Source organism: Lonchura striata, chromosome 16, assembly GCF_046129695.1.
Source record: "Lonchura striata isolate bLonStr1 chromosome 16, bLonStr1.mat, whole genome shotgun sequence".
Lineage (NCBI taxonomy): Eukaryota > Metazoa > Chordata > Aves > Passeriformes > Estrildidae > Lonchura > Lonchura striata.
In genome coordinates, this window is record NC_134618.1 from 10124609 (window position 1) to 10143300 (window position 18692).

At 40.2% G+C, this 18692-nt stretch overlaps 3 protein-coding genes across 6 annotated transcripts in view; 2 read left to right on the plus strand and 1 right to left on the minus strand.

The window, feature by feature from the left end:
* The window catches only part of VPS35L (VPS35 endosomal protein sorting factor like), a 44094-nt gene extending 39002 nt beyond the window's left edge, over nucleotides 1-5092 (plus strand). The window contains exons 29-31 of the mRNA XM_021539798.3: nucleotides 1230-1348; nucleotides 3698-3844; nucleotides 4338-5092. Of these exons, the coding sequence (XP_021395473.2) occupies nucleotides 1230-1348; nucleotides 3698-3844; nucleotides 4338-4436 (365 nt within the window). The 3' untranslated portion in view covers nucleotides 4437-5092. The remainder of the gene's footprint in view (nucleotides 1-1229; nucleotides 1349-3697; nucleotides 3845-4337) is intronic.
* KNOP1 (lysine rich nucleolar protein 1) lies at nucleotides 3876-15315 on the minus strand. Of its 4 annotated transcripts, XR_004148911.2 has the most exons (6): nucleotides 15251-15315; nucleotides 13054-14416; nucleotides 9483-9554; nucleotides 8940-9017; nucleotides 6158-6620; nucleotides 3876-4460 (listed from the first exon to the last, which is right to left on the minus strand). XR_004148911.2 is itself a non-coding variant. In XM_021539856.3 (5 exons), the coding sequence occupies exons 2-5, from the start codon at nucleotides 14413-14415 to the stop codon at nucleotides 6309-6311; spliced, it is 1824 nt and encodes a 607-aa protein (XP_021395531.3). In that variant the 5' UTR covers nucleotide 14416; nucleotides 15251-15315; the 3' UTR covers nucleotides 3876-6308. The 4 variants fall into 4 exon arrangements, 3 of the variants coding, with proteins under 3 accessions (XP_021395531.3, XP_031361988.2, XP_077642985.1); XM_021539856.3 differs by having other exon boundaries at nucleotides 3876-6620; XM_031506128.2 differs by lacking the exon at nucleotides 15251-15315 and adding an exon at nucleotides 14984-15243 and having other exon boundaries at nucleotides 3876-6620.
* A 40-nt stretch (nucleotides 15316-15355) lies between these two features.
* The window catches only part of IQCK (IQ motif containing K), a 37174-nt gene continuing 33837 nt past the window's right edge, over nucleotides 15356-18692 (plus strand). Inside the window, exons 1-3 of the mRNA XM_021539797.3 lie at nucleotides 15356-15383; nucleotides 16545-16624; nucleotides 17261-17375. Of these exons, the coding sequence (XP_021395472.2) occupies nucleotides 15359-15383; nucleotides 16545-16624; nucleotides 17261-17375 (220 nt within the window). The 5' untranslated portion in view covers nucleotides 15356-15358. The remainder of the gene's footprint in view (nucleotides 15384-16544; nucleotides 16625-17260; nucleotides 17376-18692) is intronic.

The window sequence follows — 18692 nt, forward strand, 5'->3', positions numbered from 1 at the left end:
TGGGTTACTTGGTTTGCTTCTGGTGGTGTTGTTGCAAATGCTCATAAATGTGAACTTTTCAAGTAAAGATTATGCATATGAAGGGTTTTATTTAAGTCTAAAAGCATTAACTTGATTTATACTTATCACTGGTATTTCATCCACATTTATTAACAACTCCAGTTTTCAGGATGTAAAGCCTTGTCTTCATTATTTAAATTATGTATTTGATACTTTGAAGGCAGGCTTTGAGTTCTGGAAATTGTAGTATCTTACAAAAATATTCAGAATAGCTAGAAAATTCTAAAGATTTTACATTTTGAAAAACAGCTATCATCTTTCTTGTAATAATTTTTGGAATATTTTGATATATGTTCTAAAATTTCAATATTTGCCTTCTGATTATAGATTACTGAATTAAGGTGGAGTAATAAATAAAAATCCTTTCAAGCACCCTGAAGATTAATGAGTCAGAGAGGCCAAGATGGTTTGACTTTTTCTTTCAGTTGCACAGACTTTCACAGAGGGGAAGGCTGGAATGTGTTCTGCAGTTCTGCCAGATTTACCACCCATGACAAAATACCACTTGCAGCTAGCAGCACAGAAAATAGCTGTCAGTGGAAGTGCTACTCTGTAGTAAATCTGCTGTTCAAGTTTTGTAAGGAAGTGTGATTTAGCTTTTTATTTCACTCTATTTTCTATATGACCGAAATAGCTGCATAATCCCAAGATGAGAAATCTAAATTAATTAGATTTTAATGGAGAGAAGTGTGGAAATATAAATTAGTAATTTTTCCCCTGTAGTGGAGCAATGGGGTTTTTTTCTAGGTGGACCTTGTACCTTAGCATCTTAAAGTTTACTTGGAAACAGGGGATTATCTTTCATCTTTTGTGCTTTCTGATTTACCTAGAATATATTTAAACCTAAACATTTCTTTTACCCTATTTCTTAATAGAACATAAATAAATTAGGGCAAAAGACATGTTTAAAATCACAATTACATAAACTGTAAAAACTTGAAGATCTCTCTCCCTCCTAAGAATCCTTTAAGGTCTTTGAAACTGAAAATATGCCTTTTGAATTTCTATCCATCAGTTTGAGGTAATCATGGGTTTATTTTAAGGAAAAAAAAATAATATGCAGTTTGTTTTGACTTCCAAATGTGGTCTTCTATCAATATATGATGTTTCCAATAGTAAATAAATGTATAGCTCTTTAGCCAGGCCTGAGCTTGAATTCATCTCTGCAGTTGATTCCAATGATGCTCTGTATGGTGGAGACTCCAAGTTCCTGGCTGAAATTAATAAACTGAGTGAAACAGTGGTGTCACAGATCCTGGATCACCTGAAAACCCTGGGAAAGGAGGAGGTATGTTCTTACTCAGCTTCTTACTTCAGTTCTTACTCAATACAGAACCAAAAATAATTTGGAGTTGAAGAAACAGATCACCTTTGACCAGGACTTGGTCTTTTCAAAAGCTTCAGGAACCTCTTAACAAACGGAAATTGGGTATTTTAACTTGTTTGGAAAGTGAGACCATCACGTAGGCAGGCTTGTGGTGGGCACCTAATGATGTCCAATTCTGTAATGAGCAAAGTGAGAATTCACAGTTAGTTTATTACTGGGGAAAATACAATAAAAGCCACCTCTAATTATAAAAGTTTCACATCCCAGGCACTGAGATGATGTCAGGAGAGAGGTACAGAGGGAGGAAATAGTTGTTTTGTCTTTACTCTGACTTTAATATATTTGTTCAATATAAAATAAACTCTAGGCAGCTTATTGGATTTCTTGATTGGAATTCAGAGGCTCTGAGGGATCAAATCTAGCTTAATGGATTGTATGTGAAAGGCAGGTGACTGATGTTTGCTGAAATAATGAGAACTCGGTGTTCTGTTCATGTACCTGTTTCTGAGAATGGACAGCTTCCCAATCAGCCCTCACTGATGGCTGCTATTGATAGAAATCTTGTGGCTCCTGGCCTGGAATGGGAGGGCAGGGCGTGATGGATGGGATGGAATTTTTTAGATGGGCTCTTTGCACAGTAGCCCAGAGTGTTTGCCAATACAGAATGTGTTAAGTGATACATATTGGGAGGACACTGGGCTAAGTTTAGCCTTTTCTCTGCTTTTGCTATCCTGTTTGTCCTTCCTTGAGCAATAACAGAGATATAAGATGAAAATATCCTTTGCTCAAATCCTCTGCATCATTGTACACATCACCTCAGGGAATAATAGTTCTTTTTCAGAACAGTGCAGCATAAACAACCATTCTAGCACAGCTAAGAATGTCCAATGTTCCAGGTCTTAGAAGAAAATTTAAAATTTTCAGGACTGTGGGTTGTATATTAGGGGTTTGTTTGCATCTGACTCCTGTATGGAATTTGTGTGTAGGAATGTTTGTAGGACTTGAAATCTACGGTTTCTGAAAGGGCTTTTTTTGTTTGTTTTCTCCTTTCAAGCATACTTTGAGTAGGAAGATCCTGTGTTAGTTCACTGAGGCTGTTGTTGCATAGAAAACTGATTTAAGGCTAAGCAGTACAGATACAGGTGCTTGGCCTGCCTTTGCCTCTGCAGCCTTGGATTTGCTCCTCTGGCCATCCTTATTTGCAAAGAGGGACCATTTGTTTTGTTTTGTTGAGTGAAAGTCATTGAGAGATTTAGATAAAAATTGCTCTGTAAGAATGAATAGTTGTTTGAGGAAGCTGTTGTTGCTGAGGAAATAGAAGTGATGAGAATATTGTCAGAGAGCTCTAATTGTGCTAAAGTAAAGCTGGTCATAAAATCACTGGTATTTGGATTGCTTCAGTGTTGGTGACCTTTTATTATTCATCTTCTTGGCTGCTCATTTAAATGAACAAGACTTTAATGATTTTGTGTTTATATTGGTTCATTTCCTTTAAAAGCTATAAAGGAAAATAAATTATTTTCTCACAATAAAATCCTTTCACCAAAATGGCAACTTGGAAGAGAACTATGCATCTTATTGTTAACACAGTGTGGTCTTTTCACAGTATTAGAGAATGCTTCATTTATGTGACAGTGCTGGAATGGAAATTTTTAGTTCTGGACAGTTCTGTAAAGTTCAAGCTGTTTCAGGTCAAGAGATCATGTAGCAGTGAATCCTCTCTGCTTTGTGTGGGGAAGACTACTCTTATGTACCTTAAGGTCCCTCCTCAGCAATGTTAGGGGAAGTAGCTACAAATATGGTACAAATATGTTCATATCACCGAGTTTCAGTGAAAGAATAGCAGGAAAAAATCTTTGGTTAAATAAATAAATAAAAGTAGAAATAGACTGGGAAAAAAAAAGGCTGAAGTTGCATTTAGATTGATGATAGTGGTCTCTAAAAATTTACAGCTAGGGTGCTCTAAGTGCAAGGCTGGTTGGTGGGAGGGTGATTTCTATGCAGTTGTAGGGAGTCTGGAGTTGTAAATGTGTCAGACCTACATACTGTGCTGTGCCAAAGTGGTATGACACATAGCAGTCTGAGTAATTATTTTATTCACAGCAGCTTATGTTGATTTATAGCTAGTGTTGCTTGGTGCATTTTGAATGGAATATGAAAACTCTGTATTCTTCTGTCTGTAACTATTGCTGTGTGTTACAAAAGGAGTGCCCTTTGAACTTGTGAGGCCTCTGAGAAGCTGGTGAGGTTAAGCTGGGTGTTTTGGGATGAGTGGACAGTAACATGGGAATATTTCTGTGTTCATCCCAGACCCTGAAGCGGCAGAGCCAGCTGGCACTTTATTTCTTTAACACCATCCTGGCTCATGGGGACCTGCGGAACAACAGACTGAACCAGCTTTCAGTCAATCTCTGGAACCTCGCTCAGAAGCATGGCTTTGCTGACACCAAGACTATGGTAAGGGAGTGAGACAGATAATGCAGAGAGGTTTTAGTTTTTAATATCTTTTTCCACTCTTTATTTGGGAAAAGGTAACATTTTCTTGATCTGAATAAACCTCATCTCTTTACAAGCTAACTTAAAAAAAATCAAGTTATTTTAAAACCCCAGCAAGTTATTCTTCTAAATGCTTCTTAATGAACAAGCAGCTTTTCTTATTTCAAGTGGTCTGCATCTTTCTAGAATTTTAATAGTATGACAGGCATTAAGAAATCTGAAAGTGTTGATTGTTCTTAACTTTTTGTTCAGTACAGAAAACTAGCTTGAAGAGAAATGCTGCATTTTTATTTTGTGGAGGAACTGCCTGGTGAAAGCTTGTAAAGTGGCATTTGAGAGCCTGTAAGAAACATACACATGATAATGAGCATGATAAAACACCTTCACAAAGATGAACTGACGGCTGTGAAATAAGACACTGAACATCTCCAAATACCTTTCTTTTCAAATCTAGGTGAAAACCCTAGAGTACATCAAGAGGAGAAGCAAACAACCTGAAATGAGTCATTTCACAGACTTGGCCCTCCGGCTTCCTCTGCAGTCCAGGACCTGATGAGTGCCTCTTCCAAGGAGTCACCTGCACAAGGGAGCATGGAACCAAGGCCAGAAATCACTGATTTACATTTTCACTGCAGGAGTTCAGTGTATTTTTATTTTCCTTACTGAGACAAATTTACTTGGGCACAGCAAAGGTAAAACTGTTCTGAGTGCAATAATTTAACCTGAGTTTCTGTATCCAGTTTTACCATAGTATTGTTATTTTAAATGCTGATTTACATTCAGTAAGCAGTATCTTGAGCCTCTATGGTTGCAAAAGCCTTTTGAGATCTGTTGTAATTTTAACAAAAAAGGAAGATAGTCTGTACAAATGAGTTCACAGCCTCAAAACTTCATCCCTCTTGCAGAACAGTCATTCTCCTCTGCAGAAAGCAGCATTTCCATAGAACAGTCAGACTAAGTTGTGCCTCTGCTTTGGGATGCTGCCAGCATTTGTCTGACTGGCTCCAGTAGCAGAGAAAAATGGTTGAGGTGTTACCGTTCTAATTTCTACAATACATTTACATAGACATGTTTATGTTTGCATTTTAGTCCAGTGATGTTTTGTAAAGTAGAAGGAATCTTTAAGTGTTGGAAAGGAAAATGGAAATTATGCCAAGTCCTCTATATTTGCAAAGAGCACTATCACTGAATAAAACAATTTGCAGCTCATCTGTGTGTTCTGGGGGTGTTTGTGTATACAAATCTATCACCTTACCCTTCTGGAATTCAGTTACATGTACTGTTACTATTGCTAATAAAATCTCTCTCATCCGTTCTGCCCCATGGTAAGGAACCATGTTAAGACCTTACATCTATTACTAATTTTGCTCAGTATTTTTTTTTTTTACTCCTTGCAGCTGAGGGCTTGAATTCAGCATTTGTTTCAAACCAGAAGAGAAAACAGAACATTAACTACCTGAATTTCAGTAAAACAAGAGCCAAAACCTAGAAGGGCTGGTGGAAGCTGGTGCTGAACACTGAGAGCACTGATGCAAATCAGCATCATGCTGAGGTAGTGGTGGCTTAAATGACACCTTAAAGGAGGAGGTTTTCTCCAAGAAGTTTAGACCCTGCAGGAAGAGCGCTTCCTCTTCCCAGATACAGGAATGGATTCATGGCAACCCCTTAAGTGGAGTCTCAGCAGAATTTTCACTTCCTCTCCAGAGCTGCCCAAAATGCATCAGAACCAAGTGCTGTTTTGTTAAGTGTGTTTTCTGCTGGAGGCAGATGCTTTCAGGTACAGCAGTCCATTGCAGAAAACTCTTGTGGAAAAGTGAAGCTGTCTTAAAGAAAGGTAGTTCTGTTTGTGCTAATCTCCAAAATGCTTATACTTTCATTTTTAGATAACAGCTGCTGATTGAAAATCCAACTGTCAAAGCATAGTTCAAATACAGAGATCTTCAATGCTGTCTTATTATAAGGAAGATGTTAGATTTTTAAGAATTACTTTCTCAGTTAAAAGTCTGCCCTCATCAAATTTGAGGGCACACCAGTACTGTGTCTTCAAAGTAAAGCACCATCATTTTGTACCACTGTGTAAAAAATGTGAAGATTTTATAAAACAATGAAATCCTTTTGAATCACTTATGATATAGAAAAAATAAGTTTATTAAATCAGCATTTAAAAAAAATACTACTGAATTTCAACTAATTGCAGGCATGGCACACATCTTCAATCTTTGAAGCAGGCTGTCTCTTGCCTTGAAGAACATGATAAAGGTTTGAAAAACTTACTGTTTGGATGAAGTGAGGACCTAGCTCCACTGGTACATGCAGTTGTTCAAGTACTTCATAAATGAAATTTCTTCAGCATTTTGTTATTTTATTTCAAGTAAAGAGATGTAGAAGGCAAAAATAAATTTCACGTCTTTATTACTTCTGAGTTTTAATCTTCAAATTTTATGGATCTAGATGCATATTTGTCTATATATACTTTTTTGTTGGCTTTAGGCTGAAATCCAAGACCAATTCCTCTGCGTTGCTTCAAGTCCATTGCTTTATCAAACTCCATCTTCAGAGCCTGCTGTAACTTCTCCTGCCCTTCCTGGTTCAGAGCCATGTTTGGTTTGTTTGTATTTGCTGAGGGACTTTGGATAGGCACAGAACCTTTTTTAAAGCCACCCATCAGTCTAAAAAACTTCATTTGTTGCTCAGAACTTTTAAAAGTAGCTGTACTCCACTGTCCAAGCTTCGTATCCTGTAAGGCAAAACAAAGTTAACACTAAAATTTAAAACTACCAAGACCAAGGAAGATCATTTCTGGCTGGGTACCATGAGAACAGAACACAAACAGGGGGGGCCTGCCTGACAGGGGGGCAGAGCTGGGAAGTGTTATTCCATGGGCAGTGCCTCTCCAGGGATCTGGTAAAAGACTGACCCAACTCTGCCTGAGTGCACCTTCATCAGCATTTCAGCCATTTCACCTGGAGCCAGGGGTTAATGAGCTTTGAGACTCTCCTTCCCCTCTGTCCTTAGCAATCTTGGCTTTCTGCTCCCTCTCTGCTCCAACAGCCAGACAGCATCTCCTATTCTAAGAAAACTGTCAGCCTTAATCCTCTTCTACTGTCACTTTGTAGGGTTATCTTTTCATTCTTCCACTTCCGAGTTAGGGAGCTGCTGTTTTCAGCAGTGTTATGTTAGTTGTGGACACTGTTCAATCTGGCTTACAAGCTTTAAGTAATTCTCATCCCACTTTTAAATTTAAGCATTCTAATCCTACTAATTACAACTAATATTGCAAGGGTGCAAAACCAGAGGGCCTCCCCTATCCAACAGGACTAATTCTAGTTCTCTTAAAGCCTTCCCTCCCTTGCAGTTTGCTGTGCTCTTTGTATTTACTGTACTTGCATTTAACTGTACTCTCTGAACTACTTCACCCCTTCAAGATTTTTCTTCTATCTGTAGATTCTGGCCCCTTTCTGAAGAGACAATATCCAGCCAAAATGAGATTTCAGCTGTTTGTGGAAAACCCAGATACACTGTAGGATTTACAGAGTTCATGAACTTTTGGCTTACTTAAGAACAGGCTTCATTATTCAAGTGTATTTGACTCCTGAGCTATAGCTTTGCAGTCACTTATAAATGCTTTTGGCAGGATTTACTCAGAATTTTTTCTTTAAAATTGGGCATGATACTAAATGGCAGAATGTCCAATTATTAATTAAACAGACTGAGCTGGCTACATCAAAGGAAAAAAAAAAAGTGAATTCAGTGATATGCTTATGTCAGCCTGAAATCCTTCCAACAGAACAGTTGCAGCTTGCATCAAACAGTCATTCTCCAGCACACAGCCAACATGACACACAGCATGCTACACAACTGTAAAATTAAAAAATGCAAGGCTGGAGTATCATTCACTATCACAGGCCAGAATACCTGCTATTGAAAGAAAGCTACCCATAATAGTTCAGCCTTTCGACCTTGCAAGTTGCTGCACAAGCCCAGTCTGTGACACAGATACATGCACACATCCAGATACTCACAAGACAGATAAATATAATTCCTCCCTTTGCAATGGGAGACGTCTGCACAGATGCAAATATAATTATGGCTTGTCAAAACTCTGTTTTTAAGTGAGCTGCTGGCAGGCACTACAGCCAGCTTTTGCTGAAGCATTTCCAGCTCATTTTGTGGAGCTGATGAATTAAGTTTTCACAGCTTCTATTCTTCTGCATACTACTAAACAGAGACAGATCAGTGCCAAAGAACTGAGATCTCCTGCCAAGGATGTCATTTTTCTCAATGACTTCAGAGTCTATTAGACAGTTGTAGTTCCAGAGCTATGCAGACTCCCTCCCACTATGTTAGATCTACAGAAGTTGTTTTTGGCATTTTTTAAGGCATATTCCAGCTTTCTAGGCATTCTGGCAGTCCTGTAAAACAACAGAAGCCTGAATTACTAGCAAAGCTTTCTTTCCACCTCAATCTTCTTACCCTTGGCTAAACACTGCAGCAAGTTTCCAGTACCTTACTGTGAATCTGTCAGGAGCCAGGCTGAGCAGGATGCAAAAGCAAAGAATCAGGAATCATCTTCCAAAGAGGTGGAGGGAAGATGCAGAAGCCATGAGAGGACTGACTCTACATATCACACGTGTGTTAACATTTGCCACTCCCTTTACCTTTCCAGGTGTGTCCCTGTTGCTGAATGTGTGCAAAGCCTTGCAGGTAAGAAATCAGATACACTTCAGTGACTGCTGCATCTATAACCCAAAAATTACTTGTATTTCACAGTAAGCAGAAAATGCTTCTGTAGCAATTTTTGATGGCCCATTCTCCAGAGGAACCAGAGAAAAATGTTGCTTTTGAGGACTGATGATGGGAATTGGAACACTGTGCAATGGCAAGGAGTTCACTGCTCAGCTCTCAGATTCTTGGCATTGGACCAACTTTTCTATAGCATGACCTGAAATCCGCAGTCAGAAGGAACACTGTTGTACATGAGCACCATACAAAAAAGAGCACAGTGCTTTTTACAGGCAGTATTTCCATCAGGTTGAGGTCTAAACTCATACATTACCTGTCCCACTTTGGAACTGAGAGCCTTGGTTTTGCCAGATTCTCTGTCTATTTCTTCTTGCAGGGCCTGCCGCCTCACCTAGTGTGCAGAAAAATTCCACATGCAGCATTAGACTGTGTCCCATGTGTTAAATGACAATTAATTCAAAATGAAATAATAAGAGAAAACCAAAATAATTAGTTATTTTCAGAATTTTGCAAGGATAATTAAAAGGTGCATGGGATCCTTTCACACATTCAACATGAGAACTGTAATTTTTTAGTGTATGTTAAATGAGTGGTTTCTGTATCAGGTAAGTCTAATTTTCTAACTGCCAACACTGATGAGAGGCACAAAGAAATGTGCCTTTAACTTAGTAAGTAACTTCTGACATTGACTGTACATTTTGGACTTAACCCACTCATAAAGCACATTTTAAGCAGAGCTTTATTTGGGGAAATCTAGGTACAGATAAGCAACAAAGCAGTTTTTTTGGTATCAATTCCTATGCATATGTTAAATGCTGACTTGCTTTAGATCTTACCCAGTTAGGACAAAGCATACCTTGTCTATGTTAATTTCATCACAGTTTCCTTTCTTTTCCTGCACAATAATTACACAGTCATCTAGATGTTCCTGTAGAACAGGAAAAAGCTTGTATGATTATTTTTATACATTCTGGTTAATTGGAATTTACATAGCTCTTACCACAAAAGTAGTTAAAACAGTAAACAATCAGTAGTATTATTCAGGGGCAAGAAGAAATAGTCAGCTCTAAGATGAAAATGCCAATTAAATCTGTGTATTCCTATGGAAAAACCTCACAGAGATTTTCTTCTTTAATCAAGATAAATGATTTTTAGATTTACACATTTAATAGGAACCTGCCAACAACACTGGCACGCACACTAATGTCTGCAGGCAGAGTAATTTCAAATTAAACCATTTTGTAAAAGCTTAAATTTATACTTGAAGAAAGGCACAGAGACAGTGAAAGTTAAAAAAAAGTTGGAAGTTGGAGTTAAAATAAATAAAGGTCTCTCTGAAACAATAAACAAAAGCCAACCAAGAGGCAGCTGCACTGTGCTCCCCTGTGGATGACGGTGCCCAGGGAGCTCCCAGTGTGGAAGGAGCACAGGGACAGGAAGGACTCATACCTGAACTGTCCCCTACAATGGCAGCCAGCAGCACAGCATTCCACCTTTGAGAGCAAGGAACAGGAGCTGATGGAAGAGACAGAGCAGCCCCAGAAGGAATGGATGTGCTGGATGGCAGGAGGTAAATCTGAGAGTCCACACACAACTACACCCTGATCACATCTCTACGAAGCGCAGCCCTTCTGCAGCTTTAGCTCCCAGTGACTGGCGTGCCTAAACCACTGCTCCCAGCCTTTCTCTTCCAAATCTGTAATGAGGAGAAGCTTTTTGGGCAGCCAGTACAGCAGGGTAAGTATTAAGTCCAGGATAGTGGTAAATGAGAGCCATAAGCTTTAGACCAGCCTGGAAAAAGTGGCCATAGAGAAGATCTATTGATACGGCTAACATAATAAACCAAGCATGAAACAGCCAGGGAAACGACAAGGAAAAGATTTGTAACATACTTCTGTCAGCAGAACCTCCTGTTACTTTTTTGAGGCTTTAGTTATATTAAAAGCTATCAGTGATTTACCTCATTTTCTGAAGCTACCTTTTAAACACTGCTTTCACACACACACAAGTACATGCACTATTAAAAATGCGAGAACACTGTCTGCAGGAAGGACAGCTCATGCTCTTGGAAGAACAGAAGAAGCCAAAAACAACCCCCAATTTACTTCTAGATGGCCTGGTACTGTCTTTTCAGATATATTAAAACAAGCAGGTAAACTGTCCTGACAGGACTCTGCAAACAACTGCAGCATATTTTTTCTTTTTAGCTGGAAGGAGGGAGCACCCCCATCCCAGCTCATTCCCAGCACAGTGCTGACATGCTGAGGGTTACTGAGTGGAAAAAAGTACCCCATGGAGGTGTGCCAAGCTCCCTCCAACTTCAGGGAAAAGGAGCACATTCACATGTGGTAGGGTTATGCTGTCTGCTGGCAAACAGCATCAAAGCAGTAAAAAGAGTCCTCACTCCTCACTGCCTGAGCTGTTTGCAATGGGATCCAACGAGAAAAACACCAATCACTAAATGGGTGTCACTCCACATTTTTAAAATTTGCTCTTTTACTTGCAGGGCAAGCCCAACAGAAGGTTTTTCAAGGTATGCAGAGCATGTGACATGCTGTAGATGAAAACATTTCAGGACTTGGCACAGTTAAATGCAAGAGCACATTATCAGCCATTTATTGGTGCAGTGTCTTTTGGCCTGGCAGGAACTAGAACTTGCTAGAGCTGACTAACACAGACCTCTCAATATTCAGGTTTTCTTTTGAGTAGTTTGATATTATTAAAGGAGCTGCCTATGGGAAAGAGGAACAAAACATGCATCACTCTACTCCCTTCTTCTCAACAGTTTGCAAGGTATTTGCTGTGGTTTCCATATTAACTGGTCATGGAAGTTTACATGTCATTGTAGGGCTTATCTTGCCTCCACACAATGTAAGCAGCTGCAAAATCCAAATAATGTCTGACAATCTCAAAAAGGCAATGCAATTTAATTAGAAAATATATCTAGCAATAAAACCACCTTGTCCTTTGAAAGGTCAAAAGGAGAAATCCACCTTGAAAGCCCCAAACATCTGCTCACCTCATGACTGATAAGCATACACACTCCCCTCACAAGCCCCTGTGAAAAAAGCCTGTATCTGGGTCTCCACATGAATCTAGATTTAATTATTAGCACTAGACACCAGGTTTCCATAGAACTTGAGGTAACTGCATCTGAGTGCATGACAAAGCAAATGAAGTGAAAAGCAGCTCACATTATGGTCTACCCTTAACTTGCAAAATTCTTCTGTGATACTTTCTTAACTAGTGCTTGAAATTTAAATAAGCCAAGCATTCAAAATTCTTGATAGCAAGCAACTGGAGTGCAGCTTCCTATTATCTACAGGAATAAAAACAACCTCCTAGTAACTTGCAATGTGCCGTTTTCAAAATTAAGTTTAAGCAGCTAAAAATACAATAGATACCTCTTGATTTTCTGAGCGTCTAACATCTGAATTTCCAATGATGACAACAGAAGCTGGGCATGTAGGTACTAACTTTTGGCACCCTTAGCTTTAAAATATTTGATATGAAATATTATATATATTCATTTATATAAAGAAAAAAGTCTGTATGTCAAATATTTCATCAGTTCCTCCCCATGATAATTTTACCTCAGAAATGGCAAGTACTGCAAGACTCTTGGATGGGATTTCCTTTACCAGTCAGTCAGGATACAATCCCAGTTATCCTCAGTTACAATTCACACAGTTCTTACATCTATTTATTTTTTTGCATAGATTTATTGTTTTAATTAAAACTGTGTGTTTAGGTCTTTAGTATTTTTCTATCAGAATTTGTATTTCAATGCTCTTGGTCCAGTCTACACCTAGGATTCCTAAGATTTTTTTTCTCTGTTTTGTTGGAATTAGTGAACAGGTTTTGGCTAACTTTTCCCTTTGTTTCTAATATTACCTAACTCCAGCAATGACAGCAGCAAAGCTTGAGGAAAGTCCAACAAACAGATGAACTCATGCTGCCAGGTTACCACTGCTCAGGGTAAATGACATGGAATTCAACTCCTGTGTGATGAGGAATGTTTTCACTTTGCTCAGAGCGACTGAGCATTTACGACTGTACAACCCCACTTTATTTTGGGGCCAATACTTGCTGCTAGTGGTAATATTTACATTTTCACAACTGCAGCACTGCATGGTGACAGCAGCAGGCATCAGTGCTTCCCTACAGATCAGCTCAGCTGGGCTTTGATCCCTGTATGGGCCCTTCATTTATGAGCTGGATGTGATGATCCCCGTGGTCCCTTCCAGCCCAGAATGTCCTGGGAACTGAACTAGGACCTGCTGAAATGGATCAGCTGATCCTGATCCCCACACCCAGTGGGGCCCTCAGTGTTACCCACAGGCAGAGCAGCCTGCAAAGCTTCTGCCCCAAAGGCTTCCAGCTCCTCAGCAGGAGGGAGCAAAGCTACTCTCCTCTCTGCAACTTACCCCTGACTCACTCCATGGCGATTCTGTCTTCATCTCTCTTGCAACTGCTTTTGAACCTGGTTCTTCAGCTAAGTCCTGTGGTGGTACTTTTTCTCTTTTTTTCCTTTTTCTGTCACAGAGTACAGGATTACTACTGCATAATGCCCCATCTGCAGTGTCCCCTGTAACACACTGAGCTCGCTCCATTTCACTCTCTTTCTTCTTATGGCTTTGTAGAAGTGTTTTTTGGCTTTCAGAAGCACTGTCATTGTTTAAAGAAACTTCTGAGTATGTTGTTTCCTTTTCCTTTTCCTTTTTCTTAATCTTCTTCTTTTTCTTCTTACTGACTTCATTATTATCCTTTAAATTCTTCCTGTGTTTCTTTCCAGACAGCTCTTCTTCCTCAAGCTCAACTTCTTGCTGTGCTGGGAGATGCTTATCAGGAATGCAGTGACTGCAGTCTTGCTTATCTTCATAGGCTGAGGAAGAAACAGCTTTTTTTTTCTTCTTCTTCATCTCTTTGATACGCCCAAAGTTCTTAATTTTGTCCTCTTCCTCTCTGCTTGTCAATGTAAATTCCCAGGAATTATCTTTCTTCCTTTTTCTGAAGTCACTTAATGCAGTAGGGCTACCAGGAACTCGATGCATGTAGTCCTCATTTACTGCCAGTGGTAAAAAGTAATCAGATTTACCTTTCTTTTTCTTCTTTCTTCTCACATAACTCTCCTCACCATTCTGGGCATTTTCTGTGTCATAGTCCTCACCCATAGAAACTGCTTCATGTGAAGTGCATTTGTGGGGGTTTTTACCAACTTTTGCAGATTGCCTTTGTTCACTGTCCTGGATGTCCTCTAACAAAAAACTGCGTTTCTTCTTTTTTTTCTTTGTTACCTCACCATCCAATTCCAAATCTGAAGCAGTATTCTTTCTCTTTTTTTTAAAAGATAATTCATTTTTTTTAGTACCATCTGTGCGATGATTTGAAAGCTCCACATCACTACTCTCATTATTCTCCAAGGAGAAATGACACTGGACTTTTTTTTTCTTCTTTTTGATTATTTTAATTTGTTTCTCTGATTCTTCTTGAAGTTGTAAATCCAAATGACCTTTTCTATTCACAAAGCTTTCTAAATTACCTTCTCTGAGTAATTCAGAGCCAACTTTCTTCTTCTTTTTCTTATTATTCTTTGGTTGCCATTTGTGTAAGCATTCATATTTTAAATTTTCCTTTTTCTTTGTCTTCGTCTTTTTCTTGAAATGACCATTGTCCTCAGTTTCACTGACAGCTTGAACATCTTCCTCAATTTTAACGCTAGTCTTCACCTTTTTCTTTTTCTGAATAGGCTCCTCACTAATTTCTTTTCTCTTTTTCTTTCTTATCATTCTAAAAAAGGAAATGAAGCTATTAGCGAACTGCTTCAAAGAGATGATACAAGTCCCAATCTACTTGGTCTTCCTTTATTCTGAAACCATTCCTGATTTCCCATTGTCCCTAACATTCTTTCTAATTTCAGTCTGCCTTCCATGATGGGAAGCAGAACATACTGACATACAGACACATACAGAAAATACTGTTTACTAGGGTGATTATTTTTATCATGTTGTTTAGTGTACCTTATCTTAGTTTATAAGATTCTATTTGTCTGTTTTGCAGCACCAGAGCACAAGGTTTCCACAGAAATACCTACCCTCAAAATATCTTTTCTAAAGGGAAAAACATATCCATGTGTATACAGAGTAGTTTTCCAGGTACCTGTGACTTTTCACTTAGCACAGAACTTCACACCGCTTTACTGCCCGCTCAGCATCACCCGACCCTTCCACGGCACCGGAATCATTACCCTCAATTTCCTTCTATGGGCGATTTCCTATCCTTGCTCTCCGTTTCTTTTCTCACGACACTTACGCCAATGAACTGGTTACAACACAGAAGCCTTTAGCACCCACTTACTGATAAACTCAATGATTCCCACTCGGTTTACACCACCACCGAGGCACGCTGTCAAACCCCGGGGAGCCCCCGCCCAGCACAGGGAGGCACGGGGGGTCTCGCTGTCCGTGCGGGCCCCGCTCAGCCCCGCGCCCACCGCGCCCGCGCCGTCAGCCGAGTCTGCCCGCTCCGGGCCCGGCCCGGGATGCGGTGGCGGCGGGGCCGTGCCGTGCCGGTCCCTGTGGCGGCCAGGCCGTGCCGTGCCGTGCCGTGCCGGTCCGTGCTCACCTCCCGCGGCCACGTGCAGCGCCGCCGCCGCCCCGGAAGCGATCGCGCCGTGCCCGCCCCGCGCGGGCGCGGCCGGAGCCGCTGCCGGGCAACGCGCGGGACGCGGCCATGGCGGCGGGCGGCCCGGGCGCAGGTGGGACACCGGCCCGGCCCCGCTCCGAGCGCCCGGGCGGGCCCCGCGCCGCTCCCCGGCCCTCGGGGCCCCTCAGGCCGCCCGTGCCCGCTGCCGGCCCGCCCCGGGCTGGGGCCGCCCGCTCCCCTCAGCACCGCTGCGGGCCGCGCCCCGCCGAGCGCCCCACGCCGCCGGCAGCGCTCTGCTCGTGGCCTGCCGCAGCTTCTGTCAGCCCCGCTCTGCCCGGCTGTGCTGGCCTGGCGCTCTGTGCGTGCCCCGCGAGGGAAGGCAGAGCCGGCTGTGCCACTGCTGGTTAAATGGACGTTAAATTGACGTTAAATTAATACAAAACTGTTCTCAGGGCAGCATTCTGATAGCAGAGCCCCAGAGTCTGAGACTGCACTGCCTCCCCCAGCGGGGATATCTTCCCTCAGCACTCACGAACGCCCAGAGCGGGCGTTTTGCGCTCCAGTGCCCCTTTCCAGCGCTGCAGGAGCTCGGTTGTTGAAGCCGGGCCTGCAGACCCATGGATTTATTGGCGGTGCCCAAACCTCACTCAGCGCGCTGCTGGAGCTGAGCCGGGCTCGGGTCCCAGGCTCTGCGCTGTGGGAGCTGTGGGTTTTCTCATATCCTTGTCTTGATCCTTTATTTTTCTTAGCCTGAGTCACTCAGTAATCCTTGAGGGTCGTGTACAGCTTTTAGTTCGTCGGTTTTTTAATTTGTTTGTGTAGGTTTATTTGTTTTCTTTTTTTTTTTTCCAAAGTGGAAACAGTAATACTTAGCAATGTCCGTGGGACTTAATTGTTTATAGAGGAATCCACTATGAAAGTAGTCTTGTCCACTAGTAAAAACAATGGTTAATTCAGTGCAAGCGTGTGCATTCTACTTCTGTTGAAATATTTTGTATGATTATTTTGGTTAAAAACCTTTTTCCCAATAAAGGGTTCTTTTGTTAGTGAGAGCCTTGCACTTGACTTAAAGCTCAAGAGAAGACATGACAAGAGTCTCTTAAGTTCTTGCTTGTTTCAAAACGTTAGATTTCATGTTAAACAAATATTTATTGCATACTAACTTTTATTCTTTCAAACCTAAATAAATACCTTAAAAAGAATGTTGGTTTAGGAGGAAAATAAATATTTTTTTAGAGTCTCCTGGTAAATGTATTTTTTTTTTTTTTGGTAGTTTTAGAGCATGAAGCAGAACAGCCTCAAGTTTCAGATGTTCCTCAATCAAAACAAGATCCTGTATCAAAACAAGAATCAGTGAGTGCAGTTCAAGTAAAAAAATCTCCATAGAGATGTATTTAAAATATTTTATACAACTAAAAGTGAAAATTAGGTACCCAGAGGGTAGACTCATTCATAAAATGAAAACAAAACTATTATTTTTTCAAGCAACTTCTTTGAACCAACAAATGTAATATTCCAAATAATTGCTTGTATTTAAAACAACTTGGATAATGATAACAAGAAAAGTTTATTTTCTTTAAAAGGTGAATGTCAGGGCTTCTGAACAATGTGAAAGAGATATTTAAACTTCTGAGTGGAAAATACTTATTCAGAAAATGCTACCAGTATTAATTTCCAAATAATTATTATTTCTTGAAATGGATAAAATATTTTATAAATTGTGATATGTCACCATATTCTGTTAAAAGGTGTCATATACCTTCTGTTAGGTTTGGATGATTTTACTGTGTTGTAAACTGCAGAAGTTTTTAAAGTGTAATTATATATTTTCAAGGATTCAGAAAATACATAAATAATACAACATTTGAATTAGACATTATAATTCCATAATTTTTAACTGACCTTATAAATTTTTTTCTGTTTAATTTGTTTGTATTTTTTTGTCTAGTCTGTTGGGGTATTTATACAGGATACATTTATTTTGAGCAGGTGCCTTTGGAAGCAGCTATTCCTATGGAACAACTTTTTTCTGCCCCTGCAGCCCAATATCTGCTTCCCATACTTGGGGAAGCTCCCCCTGGAGAACCCCCTGATCCAAAAAAATGTGAGTAGGAGTATATTACCTTGAACCCTGCTGTGATTATTTGTCTTGCACATGGCAAGGACTTGTAATTTATTTAATTTAGAGTGTTAGCAGCAACAACAGCTTTGCTTGTGGGGAATTTGCATGGTTAGGCCTCTGCTCTGAAAACAGGGAACCAGCTTGGCCACTTGGTCAAGAAGAAATATCAAATTATGCATTACAAACCATCAGCTAGCTAAGGTAGTTCTGTGCTCTTCTGAATAAGTGACTTTTTATTTAGGCACTTAAATCAGAAATGGCAGGCATTTCTTCCTCTGATTTAATAATGCAAAACTAGGATCAATAGACTAAGTAGACAATTGAATTTGAGAACTGCTGTCAAAATACTGTCTTTACCCACCTGATTTCAGACGAGAATGGAAGCAGCTCTGAAGTTTTGTTCTTCCAGTTTTATCAATTCCTGTACTTTATAATAAATTTACTAAGCAGCAGTGTGTTTTTATTATGCATTTTAGCCCTTCATTTTGTCTTCTCTTCCATTCATTCTTGCTCATTAGGAACTCCTGGTGCAGGTCAGAAGCAATGTTACCCTTGGCTTTTACATAACTAGTGTCCTCCCAATTATGAGCATTTTCTGGCAGTATATGAACCAATTAAAGGTATAAAGCTGAGAATAAATTCAGTGTTTCAGCTGTGTTGTCAGAAGAGAACACTCCTAGGACTTAATCTGTGCTGATCCCACCAAAACCTGAATAGTGCCTGAATGGGGAGAGGTGCAATGCAGGCAGCCCTCTGAGAGGGGAAAGGTTGGGTACATGGAGTCATGTTAAAATCTCTGAAGGATATGGCAAGTGTGGAGCAATTTATGACAGAGAAATCACAGTACCACTAAAATATAACCTTTGGTTTTTCCTCTGTCTAGAAATTCAGTTTTATGACTAACTCTGATAATGCAGATTGTAAAGGGCATGAGATACCAAAGTGGTCTAACTGCAGCAGCACTGAGTTCAGCACAGGCTAATTTCTTCCTGTCAGGATAAATTAATTCACAGAGCTTTTCACTTCTGTGACTAAACTGCTTCTGGTGTCTGAGTTTATTCTCTTAAAACTAAATCTGACATCTCTGAGGCACACTGAGTTTGCAGTATTGGTGCACATTTAGTTTGAAATTTACCCAAGTTTGTGTTGTGTTGAGAAGTGAAGATAAACCTGTGGCTGTATGTGAAGGGATTGAATCTGCTTTGTCCAAGCTGTGATGGTATTGACAAAATGACTGGTACTGACTTTATGATATCTTATGGTGCTGTTTTTGTGAAATCCAAGTGCTTAGCTGTAAGT

Bases quoted from the DNA above. Each gene is read 5' to 3' on its own strand.
- KNOP1 (XM_021539856.3), bottom strand. From the start codon at position 14,415: ATGATAAGAAAGAAAAAGAGAAAAGAAATTAGTGAGGAGCCTATTCAG. The intron at 9,018-9,482 runs GTATGCTTTGTC...TCTGCACACTAG, and splicing joins ATGAAATTAACATAGACAAG to GTGAGGCGGCAGGCCCTGCA. The intron at 6,621-8,939 runs GTAATGTATGAG...TTTGCCTTACAG, and splicing joins TCAGTTCCAAAGTGGGACAG to GATACGAAGCTTGGACAGTG.